General features: G+C 43.6%; 1 protein-coding gene across 3 annotated transcripts in view; it reads left to right on the top strand.

The window, feature by feature from the left end:
* Positions 1 to 27,235, top strand: part of RFX4 (regulatory factor X4) — a 166,110-nt gene that overhangs the window by 28,345 nt on the left and 110,530 nt on the right. For all 3 annotated transcript variants that reach the window (XM_086712458.1, XM_086712457.1, XM_086712459.1), the window contains one exon: positions 20,136 to 20,196. In XM_086712458.1, coding sequence (XP_086568584.1) covers positions 20,136 to 20,196 — 61 coding nt within the window. The remainder of the gene's footprint in view (positions 1 to 20,135; positions 20,197 to 27,235) is intronic.

Raw genomic sequence — 27,235 nt, 5'->3', positions numbered from 1 at the left:
CTCACAGCTCAGAGCCTGGAACCTGCTTGAGATTCTGTCTCCCTCTCTTTCTGCCCCTACCTTGCCTGCAGTCTCTCTATCTCTCAAAAAGAAATAAACATTTAAAAAAATTAAAAAATAGAATCACATAGTATTTGTTCTTATGTAACTGGCTTATTTCACTTATTTCAGGCTTCATCCATACTGCAGCATGTATCAGGAATTTCCTTCCTTTTAAAGGCTGGATAACATTGCATTTTATGTATATTCCCCATTTGGTTTATCCATTCATCCATTGATACACATTTGGGTTGTTTCCACTTTTTGGCTATTGCAAATGATACTGCTATGAACATGGATGTACAAATGTCTGTTCAAGTTCCTGCTTTCTGTCTTTTGAGTATATACCCAGGAGTGGAATTGCTGGACATATGGTAATTCTATTTTTAATATCTTGAGTTATCACCATACTGCTTTCCCCAGCAGCTGCACCATTTTGTATTACTGTTAGAAATGCATAAACATTCCAGTGTTTCCACATTCTTGCCAATACTTGTGATTTTCTGTGTTTTTTTAAAATAATCATACTAATGCATGCAAAATGGCATCTCATGATTTTGATTTGTATTTTATTTCCCTAGTGATTAGTGATGTTGAGCATCTTTTCATTTACTTATTAATCATTTGTATATTGTCTTTGGAGAAATGTCTGTTCAGTCTTTTATCCATTTTTTATTTGAATTGTTTTTTTCTTGTTACTGAATTGTTGGAGTTCTTTATATATTTTTCATATTAACCCCTTATCAGATATGTGATTTACAAATATTTTCTTCCATTCCATGGGTTGCCTTTTACTCTGTTACCTGTGTAACATTGATGCACAAAAGTTTTTAATTTTGATGTAGCCTAGCTTATCCAATTTTCTTTTGTTGTCTGTACTGTTGGTGTCAGACCCAAGAAATCATTGCCAAATCCAAAACCAGGAAGATTTTCCTGTATGAGAGTTGTATAGTTTTATCTCTTATGTTTAGGTCTTTGATCTTCTTTGAGTTAATTTTTTATATGGCATAAGGTAAGAGTCCAAATTCTTCTTTTTTTTTTTTTTGCATGTGGATATCTAGTTTTCCCACCACCATTTGTTGAAAACTGTTCTTCATTAAGTGGTCTTGACATCTTTGCTAAAAATCATTTAACCATGTATGTGAGGGTCTATTCCTAGTCTCTCGATTCTATTCTATTCTATTCTATTCTATTCTATTCTATTCTATTCTATTCTATTCTATTCGTCTGTATGCCTATCTTTATGCCAACACCACGCTATTTTGAAACCGTAGCTTTGTATTAAGTTGCGTGTGTGTGTGTGTGTGTGTGTGTGTGTGTGTGTGTGTGATCTTCTTGCCTAATTGCTCTGACTAGGCCTTCCAGGACTGTGTTAAATAAAAGTGGCAAAAGTAAGCATCTTTGTTTGTTCCTGATCTTAGAGGAAAAGTTTTCAGGCTTTCACCATTGAGTATGATGTTTACCATGAATTGATTGTTCATATAGGCTTTTAGTGTGTTGAAATAGCTTTCTTCTATTCCTATTATTGTTGAGTGTTTTTATCATGATAGGGTGTTAAATTCTGCCAAATGCTTGTTTTGCATCCATTGAGATGATCATGTGGCTATCCTGTTAGTACAGTGTACTCCACTGATTGATTTTTCTATGTTGAACCATCCTTGCATTCTAGGAAGAAAAAACTGCAGCTGGTCATGGTGTACAATGCTTTAACGCACTGTCGAATTCTGTTTGCTAGTATTTTGTTGAGGGTTTTTGCGTTAATATTCATGAGGGCTGTGGATCCAAAGTTTTCTTTTCTTGTAGTGTCTTTGCCTGGCCTTGGTATGAGGGTAATGCAGGCCTCATAGAATGAGTTTGGAAGTGTTCCCTCCTCTTCCATTTTTTGGGAGAGCTTGAGAAGGACTGATAAACATTCTTGCAGATATCCTCTTTTGTGATCTGCCTGTTCACATCGTTTGCCTGTTGGTTTCTTTTTAAGTTGTGCTGTTTGTCTTTTCCTTAATGATTTGTAAGAGTTGTTTTTATATTCTTAGTAGGAGATGTTTGTCAAAAGTATTGCAAACATCTCTCAGTTTGTAGTCTGCCTTTCTTTCTCTTAGTGGTATCTTTTGGTGAACAGAAGTTCTTTGTTCGAATAACATCCAGTTTGTCAGTGTCTTTCTTTTGTTGTCAGTGCTTTTTGTTTTGTATTAAGAAATCTTTGCCTACCCCTGGGTCATTAAGATATTTTTCATGTTATCAATTTTTAATAAAATTGATCTTTTCAAAGATCCAACTTTTAGCCTTGTTTTTCTCAACTGACATCTTTTTTCTATTTCTTTTATTTCTGCTTCTCTCCTGTATATCGTTTTTCTTCCTTCTATTTTCTTTGAGTTTAATGTTTTGTCTTTTTCTAGCTTTTGAGACAGACTCTTAGATCATTGATTTCAATCTTTTCTGAGATAGGCACTTAAAGTTACAAATTTTCCTCTAAGCACTGCTTAAGCACATCCCATAATTTTTCATACTTCCATTATCATTCATTTAAACTCATGTTCTCATATTTATTGTGATTTCTTCTTTTTACTCTTGGTTTATTTAGAAATCTATTGCTTAATTTTCCAAACATTGGCTATTTCCTAGTTATCTTTCTGTTATTGGTTTCTGTTGTAATTCCACTGTGGTCAGAGAACATATTCTGCCCAATTTCAATATTTGAAATTGTCAAGACTTGCTTTTTGTCCTGACAGATGGTTTATTTTGGCAAATGTCCACGTATACTCATAAAGAATGTGTATTCAAGATATGGATGAAGTCAGATCAAGTTGTTAATGGTATATCTTTTTTTAATCTTCCTATTTCCAACCTTTATGAATTCAATATTAAGGTTTTTAATATGTGTTTGAAAAAATCCCATATGATAATCTATATCTAAATTGGAATATTTAGATCATTTAATGTAACGCACTTAAATTACACTTTTGGGCTTAAATCAACAAATGTGGTATATAATTTTGATTTGTCACATCTGTCTTTATTTTTTTGTGCCTTTTTTGAGAGAGATGGTGCAGTTTAAAATTTTTTCTTTGATGTTTTCCTCTGCTGACTTTCCAATGACATAGTCTTTACTAGTGGCTATCTTTGGGGTTACGACATGCACCCCTCCTCTCACGTCTGCCTCACGTCACTCCTTCTCCAGTTTCAAGCCCAGTGCACAAACACACACACACTTGAACCCCATTTACTTCTCTCCCGCCCTCTGTACTGTTGCCTTAATGTATTTTACTTCTACGTTTTAAGCCCCATAAGACATTGCTACTGTTGTTTTAAATAGTCAATATTTATTTTTATTTATTCACATATTGACCCTTTCCAGGGCTCTTGATTCCTATCAGAAAGTCTGTGCTTCCACCGGGGATCATTTTTACTTCAAGCCAAAAAAACTCCTTTCATATTTTGGGTAGTGCAGTATAGTGTAGTATAGAGCATGAAAAATATCTTTATTTCACCTGTGTTTTTAAACGTTTTTTTAAAATGTTTATTCATTTTTGAGAGACAGAGAGAGACAGAGTGTGAGTGGGAGAGGGGCAAAGAGAGGGGCAGACACAGAATGTGAAGCAGGCTTCAGGTTCTGAGCTGTCAGCTCAGAGCCCAATGCAGGGCTCAAACCCACGAACCATGAGATCATGACCTGAGCCAAAGTCAGACGCTTAATTGACTGAGCCACCCAGGCACCCCTTCACCTGTGTTTTGTTAAGTTTATTTATTTATTTTGAGAGAGAGCAAGCAAGAGAGAGCAGGGGAGGGGCAGAGAGAGAGGGAGAAAGAGAATCCCAAGCAGAATCTCCACTGTGTGTGGAGCTTAACATTGGGCTCAGGCCTACAACCGTGAGATCATGACCTGAGCCAAAACCATTAACTTACTCAGCCACCCAGGTGCCCCTCACTTGTATTTTTAAAGGACATTTTTGCTGGATATAGAATTCTAGGTTGGGAAGTGGGTTTTTTGTTGTTTTTTTAACCCCCTTTCACTACTTTAAAGTTGTCATTTGATGGTCTTCTGGCTTCCAAAAATTAGTCATCAGACTTATTTTTACCCCTTTAAATACAAAATGTCTTTTTGTCTCTGGCTGCCTTTAAGATTTTTTTTTTTTTTTTTTTTTTTGCTCTTTAGTTTCCAGCACTTTGACTACAAGGTGCAGGTACGGTTTTCTTATATTTTTTCTTCTTGGGGTTCACTGAACTTCTTGAACCTGTGAATTGTTGTTCGTAAAATTGGTAAAATTCTTGGCTGCTGTCTGTTGAAATATTTTTTCTGCCCCATTCTCTCTTACCTTCTTCTGGGACTCCAGTTAGATGAATACTAAACCTTTTGACAGTACCTCATACATTTCTTATGCTCTGCTCTGATTTGTCCATTTTTCACTCTTTGTACCTCAGTTTGGTATTTGCTGTTGACTTCCCTTTCAGTTCTCAAATCTCATTTTCTGTTCTGTCCCACCTGGTGGTAAGCCTATCCAAGTGACCTTAATTTAAGATAGTGTATTCTTTTTTTCTATGGTAGATGTCCTTTTGATTCTTCTTTTTTTTTTCCCCCAAATCTCAGTTGATATTTTCCTTTTTTTATCTGTTGTATCCATCATTTCCTCTATCGTGACCATCTTTTCCTCTCTCCTTAGCCATATTAACCATTGTTATTTTAAAGTTTCTGTCTGGTAACTCTGATTTTTGAGTCATCTCTGTATTAACTTCTATGATTGGGATTTTTCTATGGATTTCAAGTTTTTGGTCCTGTTTTTCAGGATGCCTTATAGTTTTTAATTTGATGTTGGACATCATGGATGCAAAGATGGAGAGGCTTTGGGTGAATTACATTAACTTACCCCGAAGGGTGTTAAATTTTGTTGTAACAGGCAGGTAGAACACCAGCAGGTCTCCTCGATCCTGTCAAGCTTTGGTTAAGTCTGGTATGTTTTAGTCTTGTCTGTGCTACTAGGAAGTGGTCTCTACTCCTAGCTCAGAGCCTTTCTGGGTCATAGCTAAAATCTCTGGGTGTTTACCAAGTTCCTTCTACCTGACCTAGCTTGAATTTCAACCTCTGACTCCCCTGCTAATCAGTGATCAGTTCTTCAGTCTCTAAGCTGATGTCTTCTCAGTTTTTTGGTTTCTCACTGTATGAGTGAGTGGGCTAAAAATTTGAGGGGAATTTGAATGCAAGTGTGTGTGTTTCCTCCTCTGTGCGTCTTCTCTCTGGAACATTGTTGCTTAGATCTGAGCCTTTGTCATCCCCAGCTCTGACTCGAGCCTAACAGACCACACTCCTTGCTTGGGTTCTGTTTCCTGGTGCAGCAGTTGAGAAGCATCCCCAGGGAAACCCAGTGTGAATGTGGAGGGCACATCCTGTGTTTCCTTTCTCTCAAAGCCTATGGCTCCTCTAGTCCTGTCTGCATTGATTGCTCTCCAATGTCTTCAAACAGTTGTTCTAGGGGCGCCTGGGTGGCGCAGTCGGTTAAGCGTCCAACTTCAGCCAGGTCACGACCTCGCGGTCCGTGAGTTCGAGCCCTGCGTCGGGCTCTGGGCTGATGGCTCAGAGCCTGGAGCCTGTTTCAGATTCTGTGTCTCCCTCTCTCTCTGCCCCTCCCCCGTTCATGCTCTGTCTCTCTCTGTCCCAAAAATAAATAAACGTTGAAAAAAAAATTAAAAAAAAAACAAAACAGTTGTTCTAGCTTTTACAGTTGTTTCAGTCAATGAGTGAGCTGTCTCATCATGGAGAGATTGGAAGTCTGGTTATCGTCTACTTTAGATAGGGAAATTGAGACTTAAATTGGTGAAGTGACTTTCTAAGATTGCAAAGCAAGTCCATGCCAGGGCTCAGTCTAGAATAGGGGCCACCTGACTCTACCTGGATAAAAGAACAAAAAAGTTACAGTTCACATGTTTTTATTTTCAAAATACAAAAATTACATTAAAAGATAGATCCCCTGGCTTTGAGGCATGTGTGTGTATATTTGGAAAGTCTAAGAAAAAATATATGAGGAAGAAAAATAACCGCCTCTAATCTCATTGCCCAGAGGCAACCACTCCTGATATCCTTCTAGTCTTTCTTCCCAAGCATATATTGTTAAGCACACGTCTCTATATGTATATGCTCATAGTTTCAGGGATATATGCCTGTCATCCACTGAGCAATGACAAGTGCTCTAATTCCATTACCTCATTCACATCTCACAACAGTCTTAGGAGGTAGCTTATAATGAGCTTCATCTTGCACATTTGAAAACGAAGGCTCAAAGGAGTTAAGTAATTCGCTCCACATTACATAGCTGGTGAGTGGTAGAGCTAGGATTTGAACCCAGGTCTGTATGTCTGCCTTTGAATGTTGGCCATTTTGTCTAGCACCCTTCTGCATCTCAGAAGGCAGTGCTTTGAAGACTTGGCATCAAGGATTTCATAACTTGTCCACAGGAATACCAGGACCAGAGCTAAGAGTGCTCTCAGTGGCTGATGGGTATGTCGGTACTTGTCTGTGTCTTGTCACGTCTTCTACTAGACTGGAGGCTCCCGAGAGCTGTTGTGGGGTTCACTGTTGTATCCCCAGGGCCTGGTACATAGAGGAGGGCTTAGGAGGTGGTTGAAGTTATAAAAAAAAATCCTGTCTGATTTACTATTTTAAGAATGCTCTGGATTTTGAGAAATCTGACCGTGGTTTAAACAATGTAGGTATTTATTATCTTATTTAACTAAAAGATGGGAGGTAGGAGGTTTCAGGGTTTATTTAACAGCTCAATATCATCCTGGACCCAGACTCTGTGTGTCTTACTATAAAATCCTCCTGAATTGTTGGCTTTTGTCCTCCTGTTAATATCTCATGGTCACAAGCTGCTTAAAAAAGAATTTTCTAAATGTTTATTTAGTTTTGAGAGAGAGAGAGAGAGACAGAGCGGAGCAGGGGAGGGGCAGAGAGAGAGGGAGACACAGAATCCAAAGCAGGCTCCAGGCTTCGAGCTATTAGCACAGACCCCAATGCAGGGCTCGAACTCAAAAACCATGAGATCATGGCCTGAGCCAAAGTTGGACACTTAACCAAATGAGCCACCCAGATGCCCTGAGCTGTTTTAGATAATAGGCATCCAGTCCACATTCAAGACAGGTAGATGGAGAAAGAGGAGACACCAGTGAGTTTTCCTCTCATATGTCTCACTCTTGTTAGAAAACAGCAGTATCTTTCCCAAGAGCCCCCAGTAGACTTTCCTTATGTCATTTATGTTAAGAATTCTACTGTCTGTAGCTGAAAGGGAAGATAGGCAAGTGAATATTTGTCAGAAGAATAGAAAAACATATAATTACTCTTAATGGTTGGACGACCCCAGGCCAAGCTCAGCTTGACTCCTGTTTTTATACAGCCCAGGGTCTAAGATGTTTTTATTTTTGTTTTTAATTTTAAAGAGTGGGGAAAAATGAAGAAGAATATGTGACAAACATCATCTACGGCCTCCAAAAGCCTAAAATGTTTACTGTCTAGCTCTTTATAGAAAAAGTTTGCCATCCCCTGGCTTAGACAAATTAGGATTTTCCTCTGGGCTGTCACATCACTGCCCTGAATAAACCAGGGTTTTTATTAGCAAGCAGGGGAAAAAATGAAAGATTGGCTATTGAGTGGCTAGCTAAAGGGTCTGCCATAGAGTTTGCCTGTGAACCAGTCCAAGTAGGTAAAAATGCCTTCCCAGGGTCATGTGAGGAGAAGTTAACATTCCACCTGCTGACAAAAGATTGTTTTCCTCTGGCCTGAGTGAGAGCTGGGCATTAGTACTGGGAGTCCTGGTTAAAATGAAATGGAGTGGGAGAATAATCAATTTATTAGCCTAGAATAAGAAAGCTAAGCCTCAGAAAAGTGAAGTTATTTGCTCAGAATCATACTTGGGTAGTGTTAGAACTACTGTGCACATCTTCTGATTTCTATGCAGTGCTCTTCCTATTACACCCCTTTTATCAGCTCAGAAGACAGGGATTTAATTGATTAACAAGAGGTTCTATGAGCATGAGGAGATGGGACATGAGACATTTTGATGGAATGCAGTTGGGAAGAAAACCCTGGATCAGTGAGGTCAAGCCTTAAATGTCTGATGAGTGAGAGTCTGAACGGGAGTGGGTGGGTTATTTACCATAATTCAGGTTTCATAAATGCTCATTTCCAACCAGAAAAAATTGCATTTTCTCTCAGGCATATGTCAGTAGATTTTCATGTTTCTGATGGCATAGTCACCAACCAAAAGGAAGACTTTGAATGTAAAGCATTATCAAGTCAGAACTTGTTGGCACATCATGTCCAGGGAGGAGAGCCCAGCGGTGTGGATTGAGCGGAATTGTACAGATAGAATAGAAGTTCCTTCAGAAGATTCCCTGAGCACCTACTACATACAGGACTGTATAGAAAACTCAAAGTTATATGAGGAAGGAAAGAGCAGAGAACTGGGCATTAAAATATAAAATATATGAAATATTATTTAGTATTTCCTAATATATTGAATATTATCATATTATATTCAATACCAAGTATATTTAGTATCAGGCAGTGTGCTAGGCATAATCACAGCCACAGTTTTCTTTAATTTCCTGGGAGGGAGGTATTTTTTTAATCCCCATTTTACAGATGAGGAAACTGAGATTCAGAGGTTGTGGGACTTATTCACTTGTCATGGCAAATAAGTGGCAGAGTTAAGACTTGAACTTAGTGCTGTCTGATTTTACAGCTGTCTCTCTTCCTATCACATGAGCATCCTTCTGTGGCTCTGTGCTCTCGTGGAATTTTTAATCTAGAATGGGAGCTCAGGCCCTGAAGAATAATACGAGGTCGTATGTCATCCATGCCATTTGAATGATGCAGGGTCCCTTGCCATACCGGGCGTGCTCCTGGGCTCCGGCACCACCTCATTGGAAGCTTGTTAGAAATGCAGAGTCTCAGGCCTCCTCCAGACCCACTGAAGCATGCTCTGCATCTAAACACAACCCCCAGGTAATTAGAATGCATGCTACTGTTTGGGAGAGGTCACAGGCTGGAAGGTGACTAGGGAAGGAATCTTAGAGGAGGCAGCCTCTGTGCTGAAACCTCCATGTGGGTCCTTTAAGTGGTGATGGTAAAGGGTTGGGGGACAGAAAGCCACAAGGAAGGTTTTGAGCTTGGAGAGTTTTCCAGATTGGCTTAAGCAGAGGTTGAAGGATCATGGGCTGGGAAGGTGAAGGATCATGGGCTGGGAAGGTGAGTTTGGTCTGTATCACTGAGCAACTTGAATTCCAGACAAGGGGTTTGGAGTCTGATAGCTAAGGTGCCTCTGAAGGGGCTGGGTGGAGGAGTGACAAATCAAAGCGGCATTTTCAGAAGATTAATGTGGAGAGTCTGTGCAGGTGCATTCGAGCGTGGAGGACACTTTGGGGGTTTCCACCTAGTCCAGGTTTGAGGGAATGAGGCTGCAGTCTAGGGCAGCATTAGTGGGATGGAGAGAGTTGGGGAGATGAGGGCCGTAGGATGGGTCCACACAGTAGGAACCCAGTGAGATTCCTTGGGATTCCTGTTGCCCTCCTTGGGAAAGAGTATAAGTTCAATGTGACCCAGATGTGCCCAAGTCCTCTAGCCTTCAGGGCACATCTAAGTCAGTGACTCCAGCCTCCATCCTAGATCTTAGGTGGGAGTCCAGAGTCTGCCCTATATCTCCAAGGGTTACCAGATTGTGTGTGCTGGGAGGGGGGGGGGGTTGGAAATATGGGAAGGGCTGCTGTTTCTCCTGAGACAGTCCACATTGTGTCCCTACCCTCTCTTGGCCATTGCTACCAGTGGCCGCTCTGTCGTGTTTGCCTCTCTCTGAATTCAGCCCTTCTTCTGTTACCCTCCCCGACACCTCCCCCACTTGTCATGGCTGTTCCCCACTGTTGGGTGGTGACGGAGAATTTTTACAGCACAAGGAAGAGGAAAGTCGGAGTTCAGTGGCATGATGGCATAGAACTGGGGTGTCAGTGGGTCCCAGCTTCATGTGACACATCATTATCATTTTAAGATCTCATTGCATCTCAGGGCTGTGTGTGTGAAAGCCACATATCTCCCTCACCCTAATCCACTCACTGGGCAGGTGTCTCCAGTTTGGGATCTTGTGACCTCCTATGGTGGGTTCCAGAGAAAAGGAAATGTAGCTAAACTTTTTCTCATGTCCACCGAGTGGTGGATGAAAGCCTCCTGCTGATAGCAGGAAGGTGTTCGACAGCTCCCAGAGCAAGGGTAAGGACTTGGAGTGGGAAGTTCCCAGAGTCTTCACATGATGGCTTGTAACAGTCGGACTGCCTGTGTGGGGCAGTTTAGTCCTAGCTGGGAACCACAGCGTGAGACCGCTGGCTGGCTGATGAGGCCATGGTTAAAGACAACCCCCCAGACTCCTCCCCTTCCTCACCCACCCACTCTTCCATCTCAGGCTGCCCTTCTTGTGTCCCTCTGAGTGTCTGTCTGTCCTCTCCTCTTGTGGAGAAGGCACTAGTCTGTCCTCTGTGCTTGGAGCTCACTGCCAGGGCCCCTCGACACCTCCACTCAGTCCCTCCGTGGGCTATAACTCCCTGAGGGGAAGAGAGAATGTCTTCTGATTGTGTGTCATTTAATTTGATAGGGCCTGGTGCCTAGTAGGTGCACAGTATGTGTTTATTAGGTAAATGGATATTAGGAGAAAGCAAAACACTGTAAAGCCGTCAGGTTATCAGTATTGGTAATTTGCTTTCGGTTTTTGGCATTCCAGTATCACTTAACCAAGTATGAATAGATTCTTCCTTCAGTTGCTCCCTCCCGAACAGAGGAGTTTTTAATTTGTTCAAACTCAGAGTATTTTGGAATAGATAAGGTGTTCGTATGGTTCAAAAATCAGAATGCCTTAAAGGTACTCATTGAGAAGTCTCAGTCCCACCTCAACTCCCTAGTGGTACATGCATTTATTTCTTTATTGTGTATTTTTCCAGTATTTTTGGTGCTTTTTGTGCATTCTGCCAGTATTTTATTTCTTTATGCAAATAAAAATTCAAGTATATGTTCTTTTTTGCCACTTCTTTTTTTGAAGATTTTATCTTTAAGTGATCGCTACACCCAACGTGGGGCTCGAACCCACAACCCAAGACCAGGAGTCGCGTGCTCCACCAACTGAGCCACCCAGGCACCCCCTTTTATGCCACTTTCTAAGATAAAAAGGCAGCAGCCTCAATGCATTTTGTTGTGACTTGCTTTTTTCACTTAATACTAAACCCCAGAATGCTCCCTATCAGTAAGAACAGAGAACATCCTCATTCTTTTCTTGTTTTCGATCTTTTTTTTTTTTCACAGTTGTGTGGCATTCTGTGAGGATGTAGCATAGTTTAGCTAAACAGGTGAGCGCTGAGCTGTTTCTGAATGTTTACCATTCCAGACAAGTTGCGATGCGTATGGTCACCTCCCATGTGTCCCACCCATAGCTGTAGGATCTGTTCCCAGACATGGGACCGCTGGCTAAAGAGCATGTGGGATTTCAGTACATTGGGCCAGATGACCTTCCACATGTGGAGGCACCCTGTCATGCTACCCCCGCAAGGTGGGAGGGCACCTCTTTCCCACAACCTCAGGCACAGTTGTGTGGTCGCGGTTTGGATTTTTGCCAATCTGATTGAGAAATGGTACTTCAGTGTAGTTTTCCTTCTCACTAATTGAAATTAATCATCTCTTCACATTTCAAGAACATTTGTATTTTTTCCATCAACTGTGTGTCATGTGCCTTGCTTGGTTTTGTTTTGTTTTGTTTTGTTTTTTGTTTTGTCTTTTTTTCCCTCTTGGTTCTTAGTCCTTTTCCTTTCGGTTTTATTGGCACTCTGTCTGTGGTGGGGAGATGAGATTGTCGTCTGCGGTATGACTGAAGTTTTCCCAAGCACGGTATTATCTTTCTACTTAAGGTGTGGTTCCCCCACACCCCCACATAGAAGCTTTGGATTTCTTATGTAGGAAATTTATCAACATTTCCTTTTATGGCTTTTGGGTTTTGTATGAAAATCAGAAAGGCCTTTTCTAACTCCAAGGTTAGGAAGGAATTCACCCAGAGGAGGTAAAAGGAGGCAGGTGTGGGGCCCCCTCAGAGCAATGCCTGCCAACATCACAGTTTTGTTTGGGGCTCAGCCCTGTTCCCACGGGGAGAAGGGTTTGCTGCCAGGGGCTGATGCCCACTGCCAAAGGCCTAGGTCCAGGCACCCTGATCATCTGCTGGCGTCCTTTGCAGTGGCTGGGAAGAGGTTGGATAAGGGGGAATGAAATGTTTGGCCAGCGCATGTTCCCAACAGGTGAGGTCTGGCCAGGTGCAGCCAGGTTAACATAATGAAAGGAAATAGAATTAGGACTTTGAAGTGAAACTCGAGACTTGCATAAACTTGAACCTTTCCTGGGATCTGAACAGAAGTAATTAATTTAGAAACGTTCTCCCTTAATATTAAACTCTGCCACACCGGCTCCAGGCAGGAAATATTCTAAAATAGGTTCCCAAATATTGTGAATTCAATCAGCAGATATTAGGCAGAGACTATGTTCTGTACCATATTTAGTGCAGTACTAGAGGTTGCAAGAGAGACTGAGGCTCAAAATGTTTGGGCTCGGGAAGTTTTCATGTCAACTACAGTGGGTCCTCTCCTGGCTCCCCCACTAGCTGTGTGACCTCAGACAGCTTGCTTCCCACTTCTCTGAGCCTCATTGTCTTTCTCTGTAAAGGGGGATAATACTAGTAATTAGACCTAAAGTTGATTAAGCACTAAGTATACATTAAGCACTATATTTGGTATTTCACATATTTTAAATCGTTCACTGTCTTGGGCAGCTGTGAAAAGTAAATGCAGTGAAAAGTGCCTGGCACATTATAAGTCCTCAGTAAAGGTTCTCTGATAGAATTATTATTTGTCTGTTTATGAAGATGGGTAGTCTCAGAATTTAATTGTGGTATGATCTTAGCCATTCATCCATTCATTCCACAAATACTTCTTTAAAAAAAAATTATTAGAGAGAGCAGGGAAGAGGGGCAGAGGGAGAGAGAGAGAGAGAGAGAGAGAGAGAGAGAGAGAGAAAGAGAATCTTAAGCAGGCTCTAAGCCTGACATGGGGCTCGATCCCATGACCCTGGGATCATGACTGAGCTGAAATCAAGAGTCAGATGCTCAACCTACTGAGCCACCCAGGCGCCCCTCCACAAATACTTCTTGAGCCCCTACCCTGTGTGGGTACTGGAGCCACAGTGGTGAGGCAGTCTGTGCCCTACAAAGCTTACAGACTAGCAAGACAGACACACTGGTGGGCAGGCAGTGACCATACCCTGTGATGAGGTCTTTGCTAGGGGCTAGTTGGGGTGCTGCAGGAGCACAGGGGAGGAGCAAATAGCCGTGTCCCAGGGGCTGGGCTTGCCAAACGCAGCCCCAGGGACAGGATGGGGATCCAGGTGCATGGCCCCTGCAGAAGAGTGACAACTATTATAGTAACAGTGAATACATAGGTAGCATGTATCTTGTGCCAGGAGTGGTTAACTAATCCTCACAGTATGTGCTTGATGCTATTGTTACCCCTGTTTTTCAGATAAGGAAACTAAGGCACCAAAAGGTTGTTCAAAGTCGCACAGCTGGCAGGTGGTGGAGCCAGTGTTTGAGCCTGGAAATTTGGCCTCAGACTTTCTATCAGGACGTAGATCCAGAGAGGGGAGCAGAGAATTTCCACTGGGAAATTGACTGAGATTCCCTGGAGCGTGTTTGGAGACATGACTGCAAAGTGAGAGCAGGACAGAGTGGCTGGAAGGCCAGGCAGTGGGCTGCATCTCGCTGGGAGGTTTTTTTTTTTTTTTTTTTTTTTTTTTAATTTTTTTTTTTTCAACGTTTATTTATTTTTGGGACAGAGAGAGACAGAGCATGAACGGGCGAGGGGCAGAGAGAGAGGGAGACACAGAATCGGAAACAGGCTCCAGGCTCTGAGCCATCAGCCCAGAGCCCGACGCGGGGCTCGAACTCACGGACCGCGAGATCGTGACCTGAGCTGAAGTCGGACGCTTAACCGACTGCGCCACCCAGGCGCCCCTCGCTGGGAGGTTTTAAGCAAACGGCCTCTCTCTGGCTTTGGTAGGATGAGCAGGGTGGGCCTTGAGAATGGGTGGCCCAGCGTGTGCTGTGAGTGCCTCCAGGAGCCTTGCTGGCTGGAAATTCTGCCTTATGGCATGAATCTCATTTCGTTTGCGGCATTTTTGCCTGTTAAAAAGAAAAGGCATTTGGCAGAGTAAAGTTTCTATCAACTGTGGCTATTTCCTTGTACCTAAAATGTGCTCTCCTGTGCTCGTCACCCAGGTGGTTCCTTCTCCTCCTTCAGATACCAAGACGCAAGTCACACCCCACATTTGGTGCTGCTGTAACATCCTGGACTTGCCCTTACATTTTATTTGCTGATAATTTGACTCTGATCTTAAAAGAGCAGAGACGGGGCGCCTGGGTGACTCAGTCAGTTGAACATTCAGCTTCAGCTCAGGTCATGATCTTGCAGTTCGTGAGTTCAAGCCCTGCATCGGGCTCTGTGCTGACAGCTCAGAGCCTGGAGCCTGCTTCCGATTCTGTGTCTCCTTGTCTCTCTACCCCTTCCCTACTCCTCTCTGTCAAAAATAGAGAAATATTAAAAAAAATTTGTTTTTAAAGAACAGTGACAATGTCTGTCTGGTCTCACCCTTTAGCCCCTGGCCTAGGGCTGGAACCTAGCAGACAATCGGTATTTGATGAATAAGTGAGTAACCAGCACTTCTGACGAATCAGGCTTGACAGCCATCAAATAGGAGGGGCCTGGCTGTGACACACACACCCCTTTTTGGGAGAGAGAGGCTGGGCTTTGAGACCCTGGGCACAGAGTCACTAGGGGTCTAGAAAGGGGCCTGCAGGGGTGGAAGGCACCTCTTTGGTGACCAAGCTGGAGAGTCTGCACTGGCTCTGGCATCGACCAGTTCTTGTCCAAGCACCGTCAGTAGCCACCATGTGCTGAGCACAGAGTGAAGTCCAGTCTCCATTCGTTGGCTGCAGGGCCTGGTGCAAGTGATTCAGACTCTCCAAAGTTCGATCTCCTTCTTTATGAAATCAGATATAAAACTTCTTCATGGCACCCTTGGGAGGAATACAGTGAGAGAGTGCACGAAAACCTAGGCACGCATGATGCCTGGCTTAAGTACTTGGCCAATAAATGCTATTATTGTTGTGATGGTATTCTTTTTTAAGGTGTCTAGTTCTGAACACACTTAATTTTCAAACTGTGCTTGTGGTATAAGTTATGATTCTCATGTTTTAGGTAAAGGACCCCCCGGGCCTTTATTGGACTAGCTGCCCAGGGTTCCAACCAGAGTTGAGGGCAGAGCTGGGACTCGCACCCAGGCCTGCCTTGCCCTCAAAGCCAGGTCTCTTTGCATTCGCTGGTACCAGAAATGGGCCATCGCAGAGCTTCACTGGGGAGAGACATCTGACACAGTAGAGACAGGTGTGACCTGAGGCGGGGCGGGCACTGAGACGGAGTCCCAGAACAAGGGACTTTTGTGGCTCCAGCCAAGTGGACGGTGTGCGTTCTCCCTTGGGCCGTGGCTTTTGTCCTCCAAGACTTTTCGTGTGCTGCTTCCTCCCCTGGAACACCCCCTCCCTCAGCGTCCTCCTCTCAAAGTCTGACCTGTCCTTGTAAAGGTGAAGGGGACAGGCGACAAGCCAGGGTGACTGTGTGGCCCCCACTTGTTTTAAGTTCGGGGTATGTGTGTCCTTGGGTGTGAAAGAGAACGTTGAAAGCAGACTGGAGGTAAATAAGATGAAAACAATAGTTCTCTGTGTTGAGAGGGGCTTAGATTTCCAGAGATTTCTATTTTCTGTCTATTTTCCCAAAGTCAAAAAATGGACATGGATTACTTTTGCGAACAGAAAACAAAGTTATTTTAAAAACCCTGACTGTCTCTTCAGGGCGCAGCTCAAATGCCACCTCCTGTTTGGAGCTGTGATGTCACCCAGTGTGTGTTTGCCTGGCGGGGTCTCCATCCACGCATTTGTCTTTGTCCCTGGAAGTCTTTCCCAGCAGAAGTGAGCAGAAGCGCGGCCTCCCTGGCCTGCTTCCCACAGCAGCCACGGCTGAGCAGAAGTGCTCCGGGGGCTCCTGGCCGCCAGAGCAGCCGAGGGCGGTCTTTGCCACGCAGCCCTGAAAATGAGATTTGGGAGCTCTTAGCCTGTGTTGAGTTCATTCCACTAATTCCGCCGGCAGCCTTTCAAGGCAGGCGTGCTTATTATCCTCAGTTTAAGCAACTGTCTTGAAGCTTAAACAGAGTTATTACGTTGTCAGAAGAGCCCCTCTCCAGCTCCCTGCGCCACGCCCAACCCGCGTTGTAACCATCTTCCTCCTGGGAGGGGGTCATGAGCTTCTGGGTCCCCTGTCTCGGTCTGTTCCTCACCTTCTCCACCTTCTTTTCCCCTGACCTGGTCCCCCCTTCCTTGCCATCTGGTTCCCATCTCTGGCACACTCAGAGACTTAGCTCACTTATCACTGCTTCTTCCAGTAAGCCTTCCGCGATGGGCTCTGCTTTTTCACCCAGTCTGTGTCAGCAGGCTCCTCCTTGCCTACCCGTGTCATAGCGTTTATCACTTCTCACTGAACTTGGCCTTTCTCTCCGTTGTTTGTCTTTTTCGCTCTCCAACCAGACAGAAGGACAGGAGTTTAATTTCTTTATCCTCGGTGTCTAGCTGGCATAAATTAGCTATTCAGTGAATATTTTTTGAATTAATTAATATAATCCTTTCACTGGCCCTATAAAATGACCATTTACAAATGAAGGAACATGAAGCTCAAAGGTTGAGGGGTTTGCTCAGTCATGGCCAGTAAGTTTTGGCATTGATTCTAGAACACAGGTCTTTTGATATCTAGTCCAGCTTGGCCGAAATGCTAAAATGTAAAGAAGCAGGGGGTGGGGGAGATAGTCGGCCAGTTCTAGTGGGAATGGAAATGTTAATCATGTTCCAGCATATGCCAGGAGGTATATTTAGGTCATTTATGTACTTTTCCTTGTTTGAGAAGAAAATCAATCATGTGTTTCTTAACATAGTCTTTTATTTATTTTGGATTATTTGCTTAGTATCATTTCTGGGAGTTGGGTTGTGAGGTCAAGTGACTGGACATTTTAGATGGCTGTCACTATTACGGCCAGTTTGCTTGCCAGAACTTTGTACCAGTTAACACTACCTTCAGAAAAATATGTGACTGTCAGTTTTACCATTTACACCCCAGCATTAGGGATTATCATTGTTTAAAACTCGTGTTACTCTCAGAGATGTAAAATTGTGCCTCATTATTATTTCCTATTTGTTTCTTTGTGAAAACTGAGGTTAGTATTTTTGTGTGTGTGTCTATATTGGTGTCAGACCCACGTGTTCATGCTCCTTATTGTGCTTTTTATTTCTTTTAAGATTGTTGAAGACGTTTGTGGAAGGCAGACTCAACTGTTAAGTGCCAGGTGGGAGGCACTAGCAAGAGGAAACACAAAAATTACTAAGATATCATCCCTTTCTTAAGTAGGAGTTTCTTAAGTAGGATACTGAAGTTGGAGAGATGGATGTGGCTGTGTACAGAAATAATGATCCAGGTGGCTAAACTGTCCAACCAAGAGATAAGTTATAATAGGTTGTAGAAGAAGAGTTAGGATCAATGATGCCTGACTTGGAGAGTATCAGGGAAGGCTTCAAGGAAGTGGTGTCGTTTATTCTAGTTGGAAAGGATGAGAAGCATTTAGAAGGAGCTCTAGGTTGACAAAGCACCGTGAGCAGGTGTCGAGCCCATGATGGACTGGGACACTTTGTCCCTGAGAACATTTCGTGTGAGTGTTTGTATTGGTTAGGATGGTTTTGGTGGTAGGGAAGAGAATACCCAATGAAAAGAGGTTTTATTGACTAAGAAAATTTTATCATCTGACCACACAAAGAGGCAGCTTTTGGGGGGTCAGCTGATGAGGCACAACATGACATTTGGAACCCCCAGTCTTTCCGCCTTTCCTCTCTGCTGCCTCAGTGTGGACTTCATCCCCAGGCTGCTCTTTTCCCAGTTGAAAGCTTGCTGCCTCACTCTCGTGTCCGCTCAGCCATGTTCAAAACCAGGACAGGCCAGACTCTCTCACCTATTTGTTTGCTTGCTTGCTTGCTTTTGCATAAAACAATAGATACTTGTGTTTTCACAGTTTTGGAGGGTGGAAGTTCAAAATCAAGCCCTTCCATCTCTTCTTATCAGGGGAAAAATATCTTTCCCAGAGGCCCCCAGAGAGCTTCTCCGTAAGTCCTAAAGGCCAGCATCGTGTCACCCGTCCCCCATCATGTCACACCTACCCCATCAGTGGCTTGATGGTAGATAAAACTACTGTGTTAGATTTAAATTAATCAACATTCACCTCTCTAGGGTTTGAGAGGGAATCACCCTCCCTGGACACATGGTCCCCTCTAAATTGCAGTTCTGTTTAGTAAGGAAGAAGCTGAATATGTACACTTGTTGTATAAGCAACAGCAGTGTCTTATGGTGTTTACGAATACACATTTTAATCAGAATTATACCAGTCTTTATACATTTCCATCAAGAAAATGTTTTCTGAACTCAACTTTATTAAGCTAATTTATTTATTTATTTTTTTAATATTTATTTTGAGAGAGTGGGAGAGCATGAGTGGGGGAGGGGCAAAAGAGAGGGAGATAGAGAACATGACCCAGGCTCCACACTGTCAGTGCAGAGCCTGATGCAGGGCTCGAACCCCCAACCCATGAGATCATGACCTGAGCTGAAATCAAGAGTCAGATGCTCAACCAACTGAGCCAACCATGTGCCCCTAAGCTAATTTATTTTTTTTTTAATGTTTTTCCCTATACCATATTTCATTTTCTTCCACTTTCATTTTTGTTTTACTTAAAATATTTTTTGTGGATATACAGATTCTTTTCCATATAAATTTTACACCACAGACTTATTTCTTTGACCATTTTACATGTTCTTAGTAAATTTTGTTGATTATATTTGTAGGTTTTGATGTTATTAATTTTCTCTTGAGATTGTTACTCATACCGGTCTTCTTGGGTCAAATTTTGTGGATCAAGAAATTTTATGTTGACTGTTTCTATTAATAATCTTTATTAGGAATTGGTTGAGGCTAATTACTATGTATTTCTCAGTTAATCCACGATGAAATTGTGAGTAGTTCTTCATAGACACAAAGATCGATCTATTGTTCAGATTGCTGTGTTGTAGCAATCAGCAAACCAGGACCTCACAGTCCAAATCTTGCCTGATGCCTGTTTTCATAGGGCTATAAATTAAGAGTGGTTTTTACAGGTGAATATTTATAATCTGTTCAATGGTAGAGATGTGAACTTTGAATTCCGGTTAAGAAAAATGTTGCTTCTTCCCCCCAAACAGTTCCATTATCCTTATTAATAGACCTATGTTACAAAAACTGTACTCAATTACTATTATTACATTTTGAATATTGTCAATTAAAGTTTTGTGGAAATTTGTTTTTTCTTTTGTTATATAAATACTATATAATAGTTTTGATTTTGCCTCTTGGCCCCCAGTCCCTAAAATATTTGCTCTCTGGCCCCTTACAGAAAAAGAATTGCCAATCTCTGCTCTGTTGTACTGCTATCCTAATTCTCCCAAACCCTTGCACTCTTCTTCCCTTACCTGACACCGCTGTCTATTCCATGGGCGTTACCAGGAGCAAACAGTCAGTGAGGTCTAGAAGTTCTTAGGTCAGAATCTAGAGTCAGGTGTCCAGCTGCAGGTGGGAACATAGCAAGTCGGGTGAACGCAGTCATGCCGCTCAGTGATAAAGAGAGACAGTTCCTCAACTCTTCACGGGTTAGTTACATCAGATCAAAATGCAAAGTGATGTAAAAGAGTTTTCTGTGTAAGTCAGTTTCCCCTTTTTTTCTCACTCGAGAAGAAGTCTAACATGTCGGAAAAGCCAAAGTACGGTTGCTGTCAAATCATCAATATTTGAGGGAACTTTGGGAGAGCTGAGAAGCCTTTTACTTTTCCTACTGAAGGTAGCTCCTTTTTCTTTCCTTTAACAGATGAGGAAAAAGAAAACAATAGAGCATCCAAGCCCCACTCCACTCCTGCTACTCTGCAATGGTAAGTTCATTTTCAGCAAGTTCTCTCTTGATGCGGTGCTCGTGTAACTTCAGCTTCCTGCTGATACAATAGGGTATCGCCGAAAAGTTTGACATCAGCATGAGAACTTGACATCCAGGAGCCTAACATGCAGTCAATTTAATTTGCAGCTCTGTGTAAACTACTCAACTTAGGTCCAGCCTGGAGATTGGGATTTTCGGATTTATTTTATTTGGGTGTAGATTTTGTTTTCCAGCACCAAGACCCTGGCAAGGACTGGCTGCCATGTGGGTGTTGTTAACTGATTTAATGGAATCCATTGTTATAGTTAATAAGGATGCAACAAATTATAGAAATGGTGGTCTGTTCACCCCTATCAATGATCCCTTAATGAATTAATCCTTAATTGCAACTATACTACAATTATTTTAACATTAGTAATATTAACAAGCATTATCTCCTTTAGTGGCTTTACTTTATTATTTGGAATTCCTGGACTTGGTGAAATATTTGATGGATGATGTTGTAAGTGGTTGCTTTCATGTTTGAGGTTTATAGGTACATTCTCCTCTAAGAGCTTTACTTAGAAGTTGTTTTGTAGCTTTGAGCACAAGAGCTGTCTACACCTGAGATTTATTCCTCAAAACTCCATATCAGTTAGGGCTATGATTCCCCTGGCAGCACAGCCCAGCTAACCTGAGGGGATTAAGGAAGGAAGGGGAGGGAGGAAGGAGAAGTGGGGAGGTGTAGGCACTAAGAGCTATTATGTGCCAGCCTCCTCCATGCCAGGCACTTCCTGTAGGTGCCCTGAATTCTCACAATTCTCTGAAGTTGGTATCATTTATGCCCATTTCACAGATGAGGAAAATAAAGCTTAGACAGTTAAATCATTTGCCTGAATATACACAGGGCCACGAAGGGGCACAGGCTGGGTCTCTTTAACTGCAAAGCCCCTGCTTTGGAAGAAAGGATGGGGTGGAGAAGAGAGGACAAATGAGAAAAGAGAGCAGATGGGCTTTAAGGAGCAAATCACATTAGATTCTCCTGACTAATCCATGCACAGGTGAGAGGAAGACCGCATCGGGAGAAAGCATTCAGGAGCGTAACTCAATCTTCTCTAACAAGAGTCTCCACAGTCAGCTTGCTTGGCTGCAAGGACAGCAAAGGTTATTTTCAAGAGCTTGATTTCCAGACTTTGGCTTGTTTCCATCATTTTGTCCCTGTCTTCTTTTTCTCATTGCATTTGCTGCTTTTCGTTTTCTTTAAAATTCTACTCTATTTCCCTGGTCAAACCTGTGCCTGCACCCTTCCTCCCCCAAATCATGGCCACACAAATTCCCATAATGCCAGGACATCTAATGAGGTATCAGTATAAAGGACTTTGGGCATGAGAATTTCTAGAAATGCAAGGAATTGGCAGACACACTGACTTTAAAAACCTGAGCACGTTGCACATTTCAGAATAAAAAATTTGAGAGTGAGTAGAAGAAAATCACCTTGTTCATTCCTAATTTTCTGTGATTCTCTGATATCTGCCTGGCAACAGTGAGTCTGCGGACAGTGCAGCGTCTTAAATCAGACTGCCAGATATTAACTCCTAGCTGTGTAGCCTTGGGTGCAGTCCTTAACCTATCTGTGCCTCAGTCTCCTCACCTGTAAAATGGGAATAGCAGTGGTATCAAACTCCTAGGGGTAGTCGTCAAGAGGAAACTGAGTTAGTACAAAGAAAGCGCTTGAAGCATCTGAGGTAGAGCCAGCGCTCAGCACACCCTCCCTTCTGAGTCCCCCAGGGCATCCTGGAGCAGGCCTTCCCTCCTTCCTGATGTATGCAGTCAGTTCACCCCTACTGTACCTAAGCCTGTACAGAATGTCCTTTTCTGCATAAAGCGTCACATAGATCATTCCAAAAGACATTTCATTTTCCAATTCACAAAGTCAGGCAGGGGATTTTTTTAAAATAAATTTGCTTTCAAGGCCAAATCAGATTCAAGAATTTATAAATTTTTGTTTTATTATTATCAAAAGACATCAAGTTGTTCAAAGAACATCAGATGGTCCTCCAATTCCCTTTATATGTATGAGATAGACTTTCAGTCACTAATTGAAGAAATGTTGGCTGTGCACCTACTATTGCTACACCCTGTTCTAGGCTCTGAGAGTGCAACGGTGAGTAATATAGACCAGGAATGATGAGGGGGAAAGTTTTATGATATAAAAGTATCATATTAATGATAAATAAATAAACAAGGAATGCATTAGATACTGACAAGTGCTGTGCCTAGAGTTAGAACTGGCTGACAGGGTAGTGTCTGAGAGGGTTTTTTAGGTTGAGTGGTGTGGGAAAGCTTCCTGGAGGAGGTGACATTTAAGTACACTTTTGTATGACAAGAAGTCCACAACATGACAATGTGAAAATCAGGGGCAGGGAACATTCTAGGCAGAGGGAACAGTTTCTTAAAAGGCTGTACGAATGTAGGTTGGGCTTTCCCAGAGGCAGACTGAGCAGAGATGGGTGTGCAGGTGGTTTATTCGGGCATGCATCCAATATTGACACATGGGGGTGTGAGGGACACTGGGAGAGGCAGAGGGGGTGTCAGGCTGACAGGAGGCTGCAGTAGAGTCCTCAGCAATCCTGTGGGGAGTTCTGAGGCTGGGCTGGCCCTTCAGAGAGACCAGAGTCCAGGCATTGGGTCCAGGCCTTTATCCCCTACCTTGCCCATCATGGAATATCGGCTACCCCCTGAAGGGGGGTGAAGCTTTGGGCAAGGCAGTTCCCTTCACATTCTGCTGAGGACAACTCCTCAGGAAGGATTCGGCCTCAGCAAGTAGCCTCCCAGCAGTGGAGAAGGACACCTCGGTCCTCAGGGGTAACTTGGGCACATCCCACAGCATCCGCTGCTCCCTCCAGGGTGGGAGGCAGGCTGAGCTTGTTGGAGGAACTACAGAAGGTGGCCAGCGAGTGAGCCACAGCGAGTGTGGGGCACAGCGAGTGAGAGGAGAAGGATACCGATGAGGTGGGAGAGGGAGGCAGGGGAGAGGGTCTGTAAACAGCAGGGAAGAAGAAGGAGGACATTTCTCTTAAGTAAAACAGTCACGCTTAAAACCATGGTGGAGGACATGTGACCTCCTATATAAACTTCCACACGAGTAAAGTTTTTAGAATGTAGTTTCAGTGTAAATACTTTGTCTCTCAAAAGGAACACGGCCCCCCACGCCCCTCCCCCAACCATTTTGCAAGGGAAAGTGAGGTCAGTTATACCATGTTCCCCTTGTGCTCTGGTCGCCAGCGAGTTCAGATGTTTATGCACTTTTCCATCTCTTTTGTTTGAATGTCTTCTTTTTCCTTTGTTAGCTTTTTAGAAAAAGGCAAGATATGAATACATTCAATAAGCCCTTACTTTGTTTTTATTTTATTTTATTAATACAAGTGATAGGTTTCCTCACTTGAAAACTGAAACATCCTAGATAAGGCTATCGTCCGTTCTTTGTTGTTGTTCGGGGCTCATCCAGAGCGACCCTCTGACCAGTGGGAAGTGTGTGTGTGTGTGTGTGTGTGTGTGTGTGTGTGTGTGTGTGTGTGTGTGTCTTGCCTATGCTTTTACAAAGCATGTGTGCCAACAGAGGTTTCTGACTTGTGGATTTTTTAATTTCGGATTTTCTCCTTTCTAAGAGGAATGCAGACATATCACACTAAGGATACTGTCCTACAACCTGCTGCACTGCGTTGACCCACAACTTGCCCTTTCCTCACTGGAATGTCCCGAAGCTATACCCACATTAGTCCATAGAGCACAGCCTCATTTTAGCTGCTGTGCACGATTCCACGTATGACAATGGCAGATCGATTTCACCACTTTCCTCCTGCTGGCCGTTTACGTCGTGTCCAAATCTCATCTCCACCCTTACAGACAGGGCCGCAGAGAGCATCTTCATATGTCCCCTTGCACACCTGTTGCAGTGTTCTCTGTGTTGGCGTCGAGGAGGAGAGCTGGGTACCCGGAAGATATTAATGGGACTGATATTTGCCCCCTCAAATGGCTTTGCCATTTTGTATCTTCACCCACAGTATAAGATACTTAAAAAAAAAAAAAAAAAAAAAAAAAAAAAAAAAAAAAAAAAAAAAAGGAACCTAGCTCCACACCATGGCATCTCATTCTCTGAGACATGTGCATCCTTCGTGCTGTCTGCTCTCTGCAACGGCAGCGTGCAGGCCCTCAGGACCGAGGTGTGTAGGCCCAGGAAAGGACATTGGTCTCCCGACAATGCCGAGCTCTCCTGGGACACTTGGTTTGTTTTGGGAATTGGGTTAGGGGCTATTTGCTCCTCCACCTGCTCCCTCCTCGCCACGAGCACCCTCCCCATCGCCCCGGAGACCATCTCCACTCCAAGAACAAACAATACAGTGCCCAAGCAGCCTAAAATAATTGGGGCCACGTGATCTGGAGGCAGTTCCCAGCAGAAAACAGGCAAATATTGTCAAATGCCTTCTGCCAAACACTTTCCAGCATCCTCGGTCACGAGGGTTAGTAAAGCCCAAGCCGCTGGGGACGGGGAGCGCTGCTGGAATCCTGGCCACACAATAACCTCTATTCACGCAGAGGATTTTGGAATGGTAAGCGGCCTGTTCCACCATCCTGGCCTGCCTGCTGCCAGCCCATGTCCCCCTCCAGAGCCCTACCCTCTCACACACCTCCCTTGTCGCCTGTGTCACTTCTGGCTCCCTGTGCGCCAGTCAGGGCAGAGGCATCTCCCCTTTCAGCAGTTTATGGGGTGCAGGGGGAGGCCCTTCCCCAAAGGAAGAGGGTAGAAGACCAAATCATCTCTTTCTTGGAGGGAGTGTTTTTTTTCTTTCTTTCAAAAAAAAAAAATTAAAAGGAGGTCTTGGGTGATTGATGGCCTTTCAGTCCTTCAAATTAATATAAAACAAAACAAATTTCACATTTCTCTTTAAAATGTTCTTGGAGGCCGCAGGTAGAAAGCTGGACTGGGTACTGTTCCAAAGAAGTTTGTTGAAGTTTCGGACCAGGTCACAGCTCCTAGACCAGAGTCACAGAGTAACCAGCACCCGATGTTCGGTACCCATCTCTGACTTGATCCTTTATTCAACAGTGGCAGAACATTATTCGCTTCCATAATATTAGTTAGGCCACCTTGTTCCAGAAAGGGAGGCTGAACATTTTTAGCACTGAAAACAGCCGGAGATGTCCGATAATGCCTGTAGGTGTGACTGGTGCCCTGCTAGAAACCCTCTACCGCAGAGGCAGAAAGGTAACTAAGCAGGACAGTGTGAAGGGCATGTCTCAGACAAGGAGATGCTAGGGTGTGGAGCTATGATCCTTTTTTTTTGTTTTGTTTTGTTTTTTAAGTATCTTGTGCTGTGGTTAAGGTGTAATTCTAAGGTCTAACGGTAAAGCCGCTTGAGTGGGCAATTTAGTAGTCCCGCTAACATTTCGCTGTGAACACCCAGAACTTCTTGACACCAATATGGAGAACACTCCCACAGGTGTGCAAGGGGGGCTTATGAAGATGTTCTTTGCAGCCTTGTTTGTAATGGTGAAGTAGAACTGAGTAGAGATGGGGAAGGGATGGAAAGAGAATGTTGAGGGGGATGGTGTATGATAAAGAATGGTACCCAAATCACCTCGGCTGTCATTGGTGGCCACTGGAGCTCTGGGGTGCCTACCCCTGGCCCAGCCCTGACAGAAGGAAGCATTGGCAACAGTTGAACTTGTGACACTGTGCTATTATATAGTGCCTAGTTTTTGTCAAAAAAAAAAAAGCGGGGGGAGGGGGGGCGACTTTAACCAAATACTGAGCATAGGGATTCTTGAACCTGGCTAATTCCAGGCCTTTCTGGAATACCAACCCAGTAGCTCGTGGGCCAAACACAGGATATGGATTAGAGGACTCCAGGTTCTGGTCCGATTCCATCATCACAGTGGCAGCACTAAATCCCCGATTCAGCCCATCACTCTGCATCAGCCAAACCTACAGGTTAACCAGATGCCAGTGGCAAACCAGGCTTGTGCCTGGCTGGAGACTTCACCAACCAAGCTCTTCTGCTGCTCATGAAAACCCTGTTGAGTTGGCAGGACTGTTACCCCTATTTAAAGAAGAAGAAACCAAGGCAGGCAACTGAACACAACAGAGGGTCACAGTCTCACTCCACCGGAGGGGGGGATTGCCTGATTCCCAAGAAGGCCCTCAAAGGGGACGGAGAGCCAGCCGAGGCCCTGGGAGAAATACCAGATCCATCTGAACACGTGTTTCTGGTTGGTTTGTCTACCTAGCAGCAAGTCGTAGGCTTAAGTGCTGCTTAAAGAAAAATGGATCGGTTTTGTTTCTTTGCTTGTTTTGGCTGTTTATAGATTCAGCCTCAGACCTAGCCAGAGCCAATGCCCACCATCTTGTTCGTGTTTCTTGTCCAGTGAAGTCCTCTCCTTGGTTCCCATTTTCTGCTGATCAATTGCCAGCTTCCTAAAGGCAGTGGCAGGGATTGCGTGTTGTTGCTCACTGCTGTATTCTACAGTGCCTGGCACACAGTAGGTGCTCAGTAAATGTGTGCCGGCTCACTGACCAAAGGAATGTCAGTCCATAGCACACAGTGAGAGCTTTAGGAGCCTCGTACCTGAGTTCATACTCCATACCTGGCTTTTCCCAGGAGAGTGGCTTTGGGCAGTCACTTTGCCTGGCCCTCCCTTTCTTCCTCCATGTCATGGAGATGATGTTACTCATCTTGTGTGAGTAGTGATAGCAAATGTGAATATCCCTGGCACAGAAAATATAAAGCAAATATGTTCATATTAATTGGGGGTTTTTCCTTAATCACCCAGGTCTTAAGGTTAAAAAAAAAGTGCTTTTCTGATCTGTGCAAACGTCTGTGTAAAAGTCCGCTTTCCTTCCTTCCCACCTCCTTCTCTCTTCCTTCTGCAGGGTTGACTGACTGTGTTCAGGGCGCAGTAGTAGGAACTTTGCTAACATAAATAGGGATGCTGTTTGGTCCCTGCCTTCAAAGGACTCTCAGTCTAAGATGTAAAGTGTTACCAGAATATTCCACAGT

Source organism: Puma concolor, chromosome B4 (genome assembly GCF_028749965.1).
Source record: "Puma concolor isolate L17-30 chromosome B4, mPumCon1.1.hap2, whole genome shotgun sequence".
NCBI lineage: Eukaryota > Metazoa > Chordata > Mammalia > Carnivora > Felidae > Puma > Puma concolor.
Note: the sequence above shows the minus strand (reverse complement) of the source record. Positions and strands in the feature narration are given on the sequence as shown.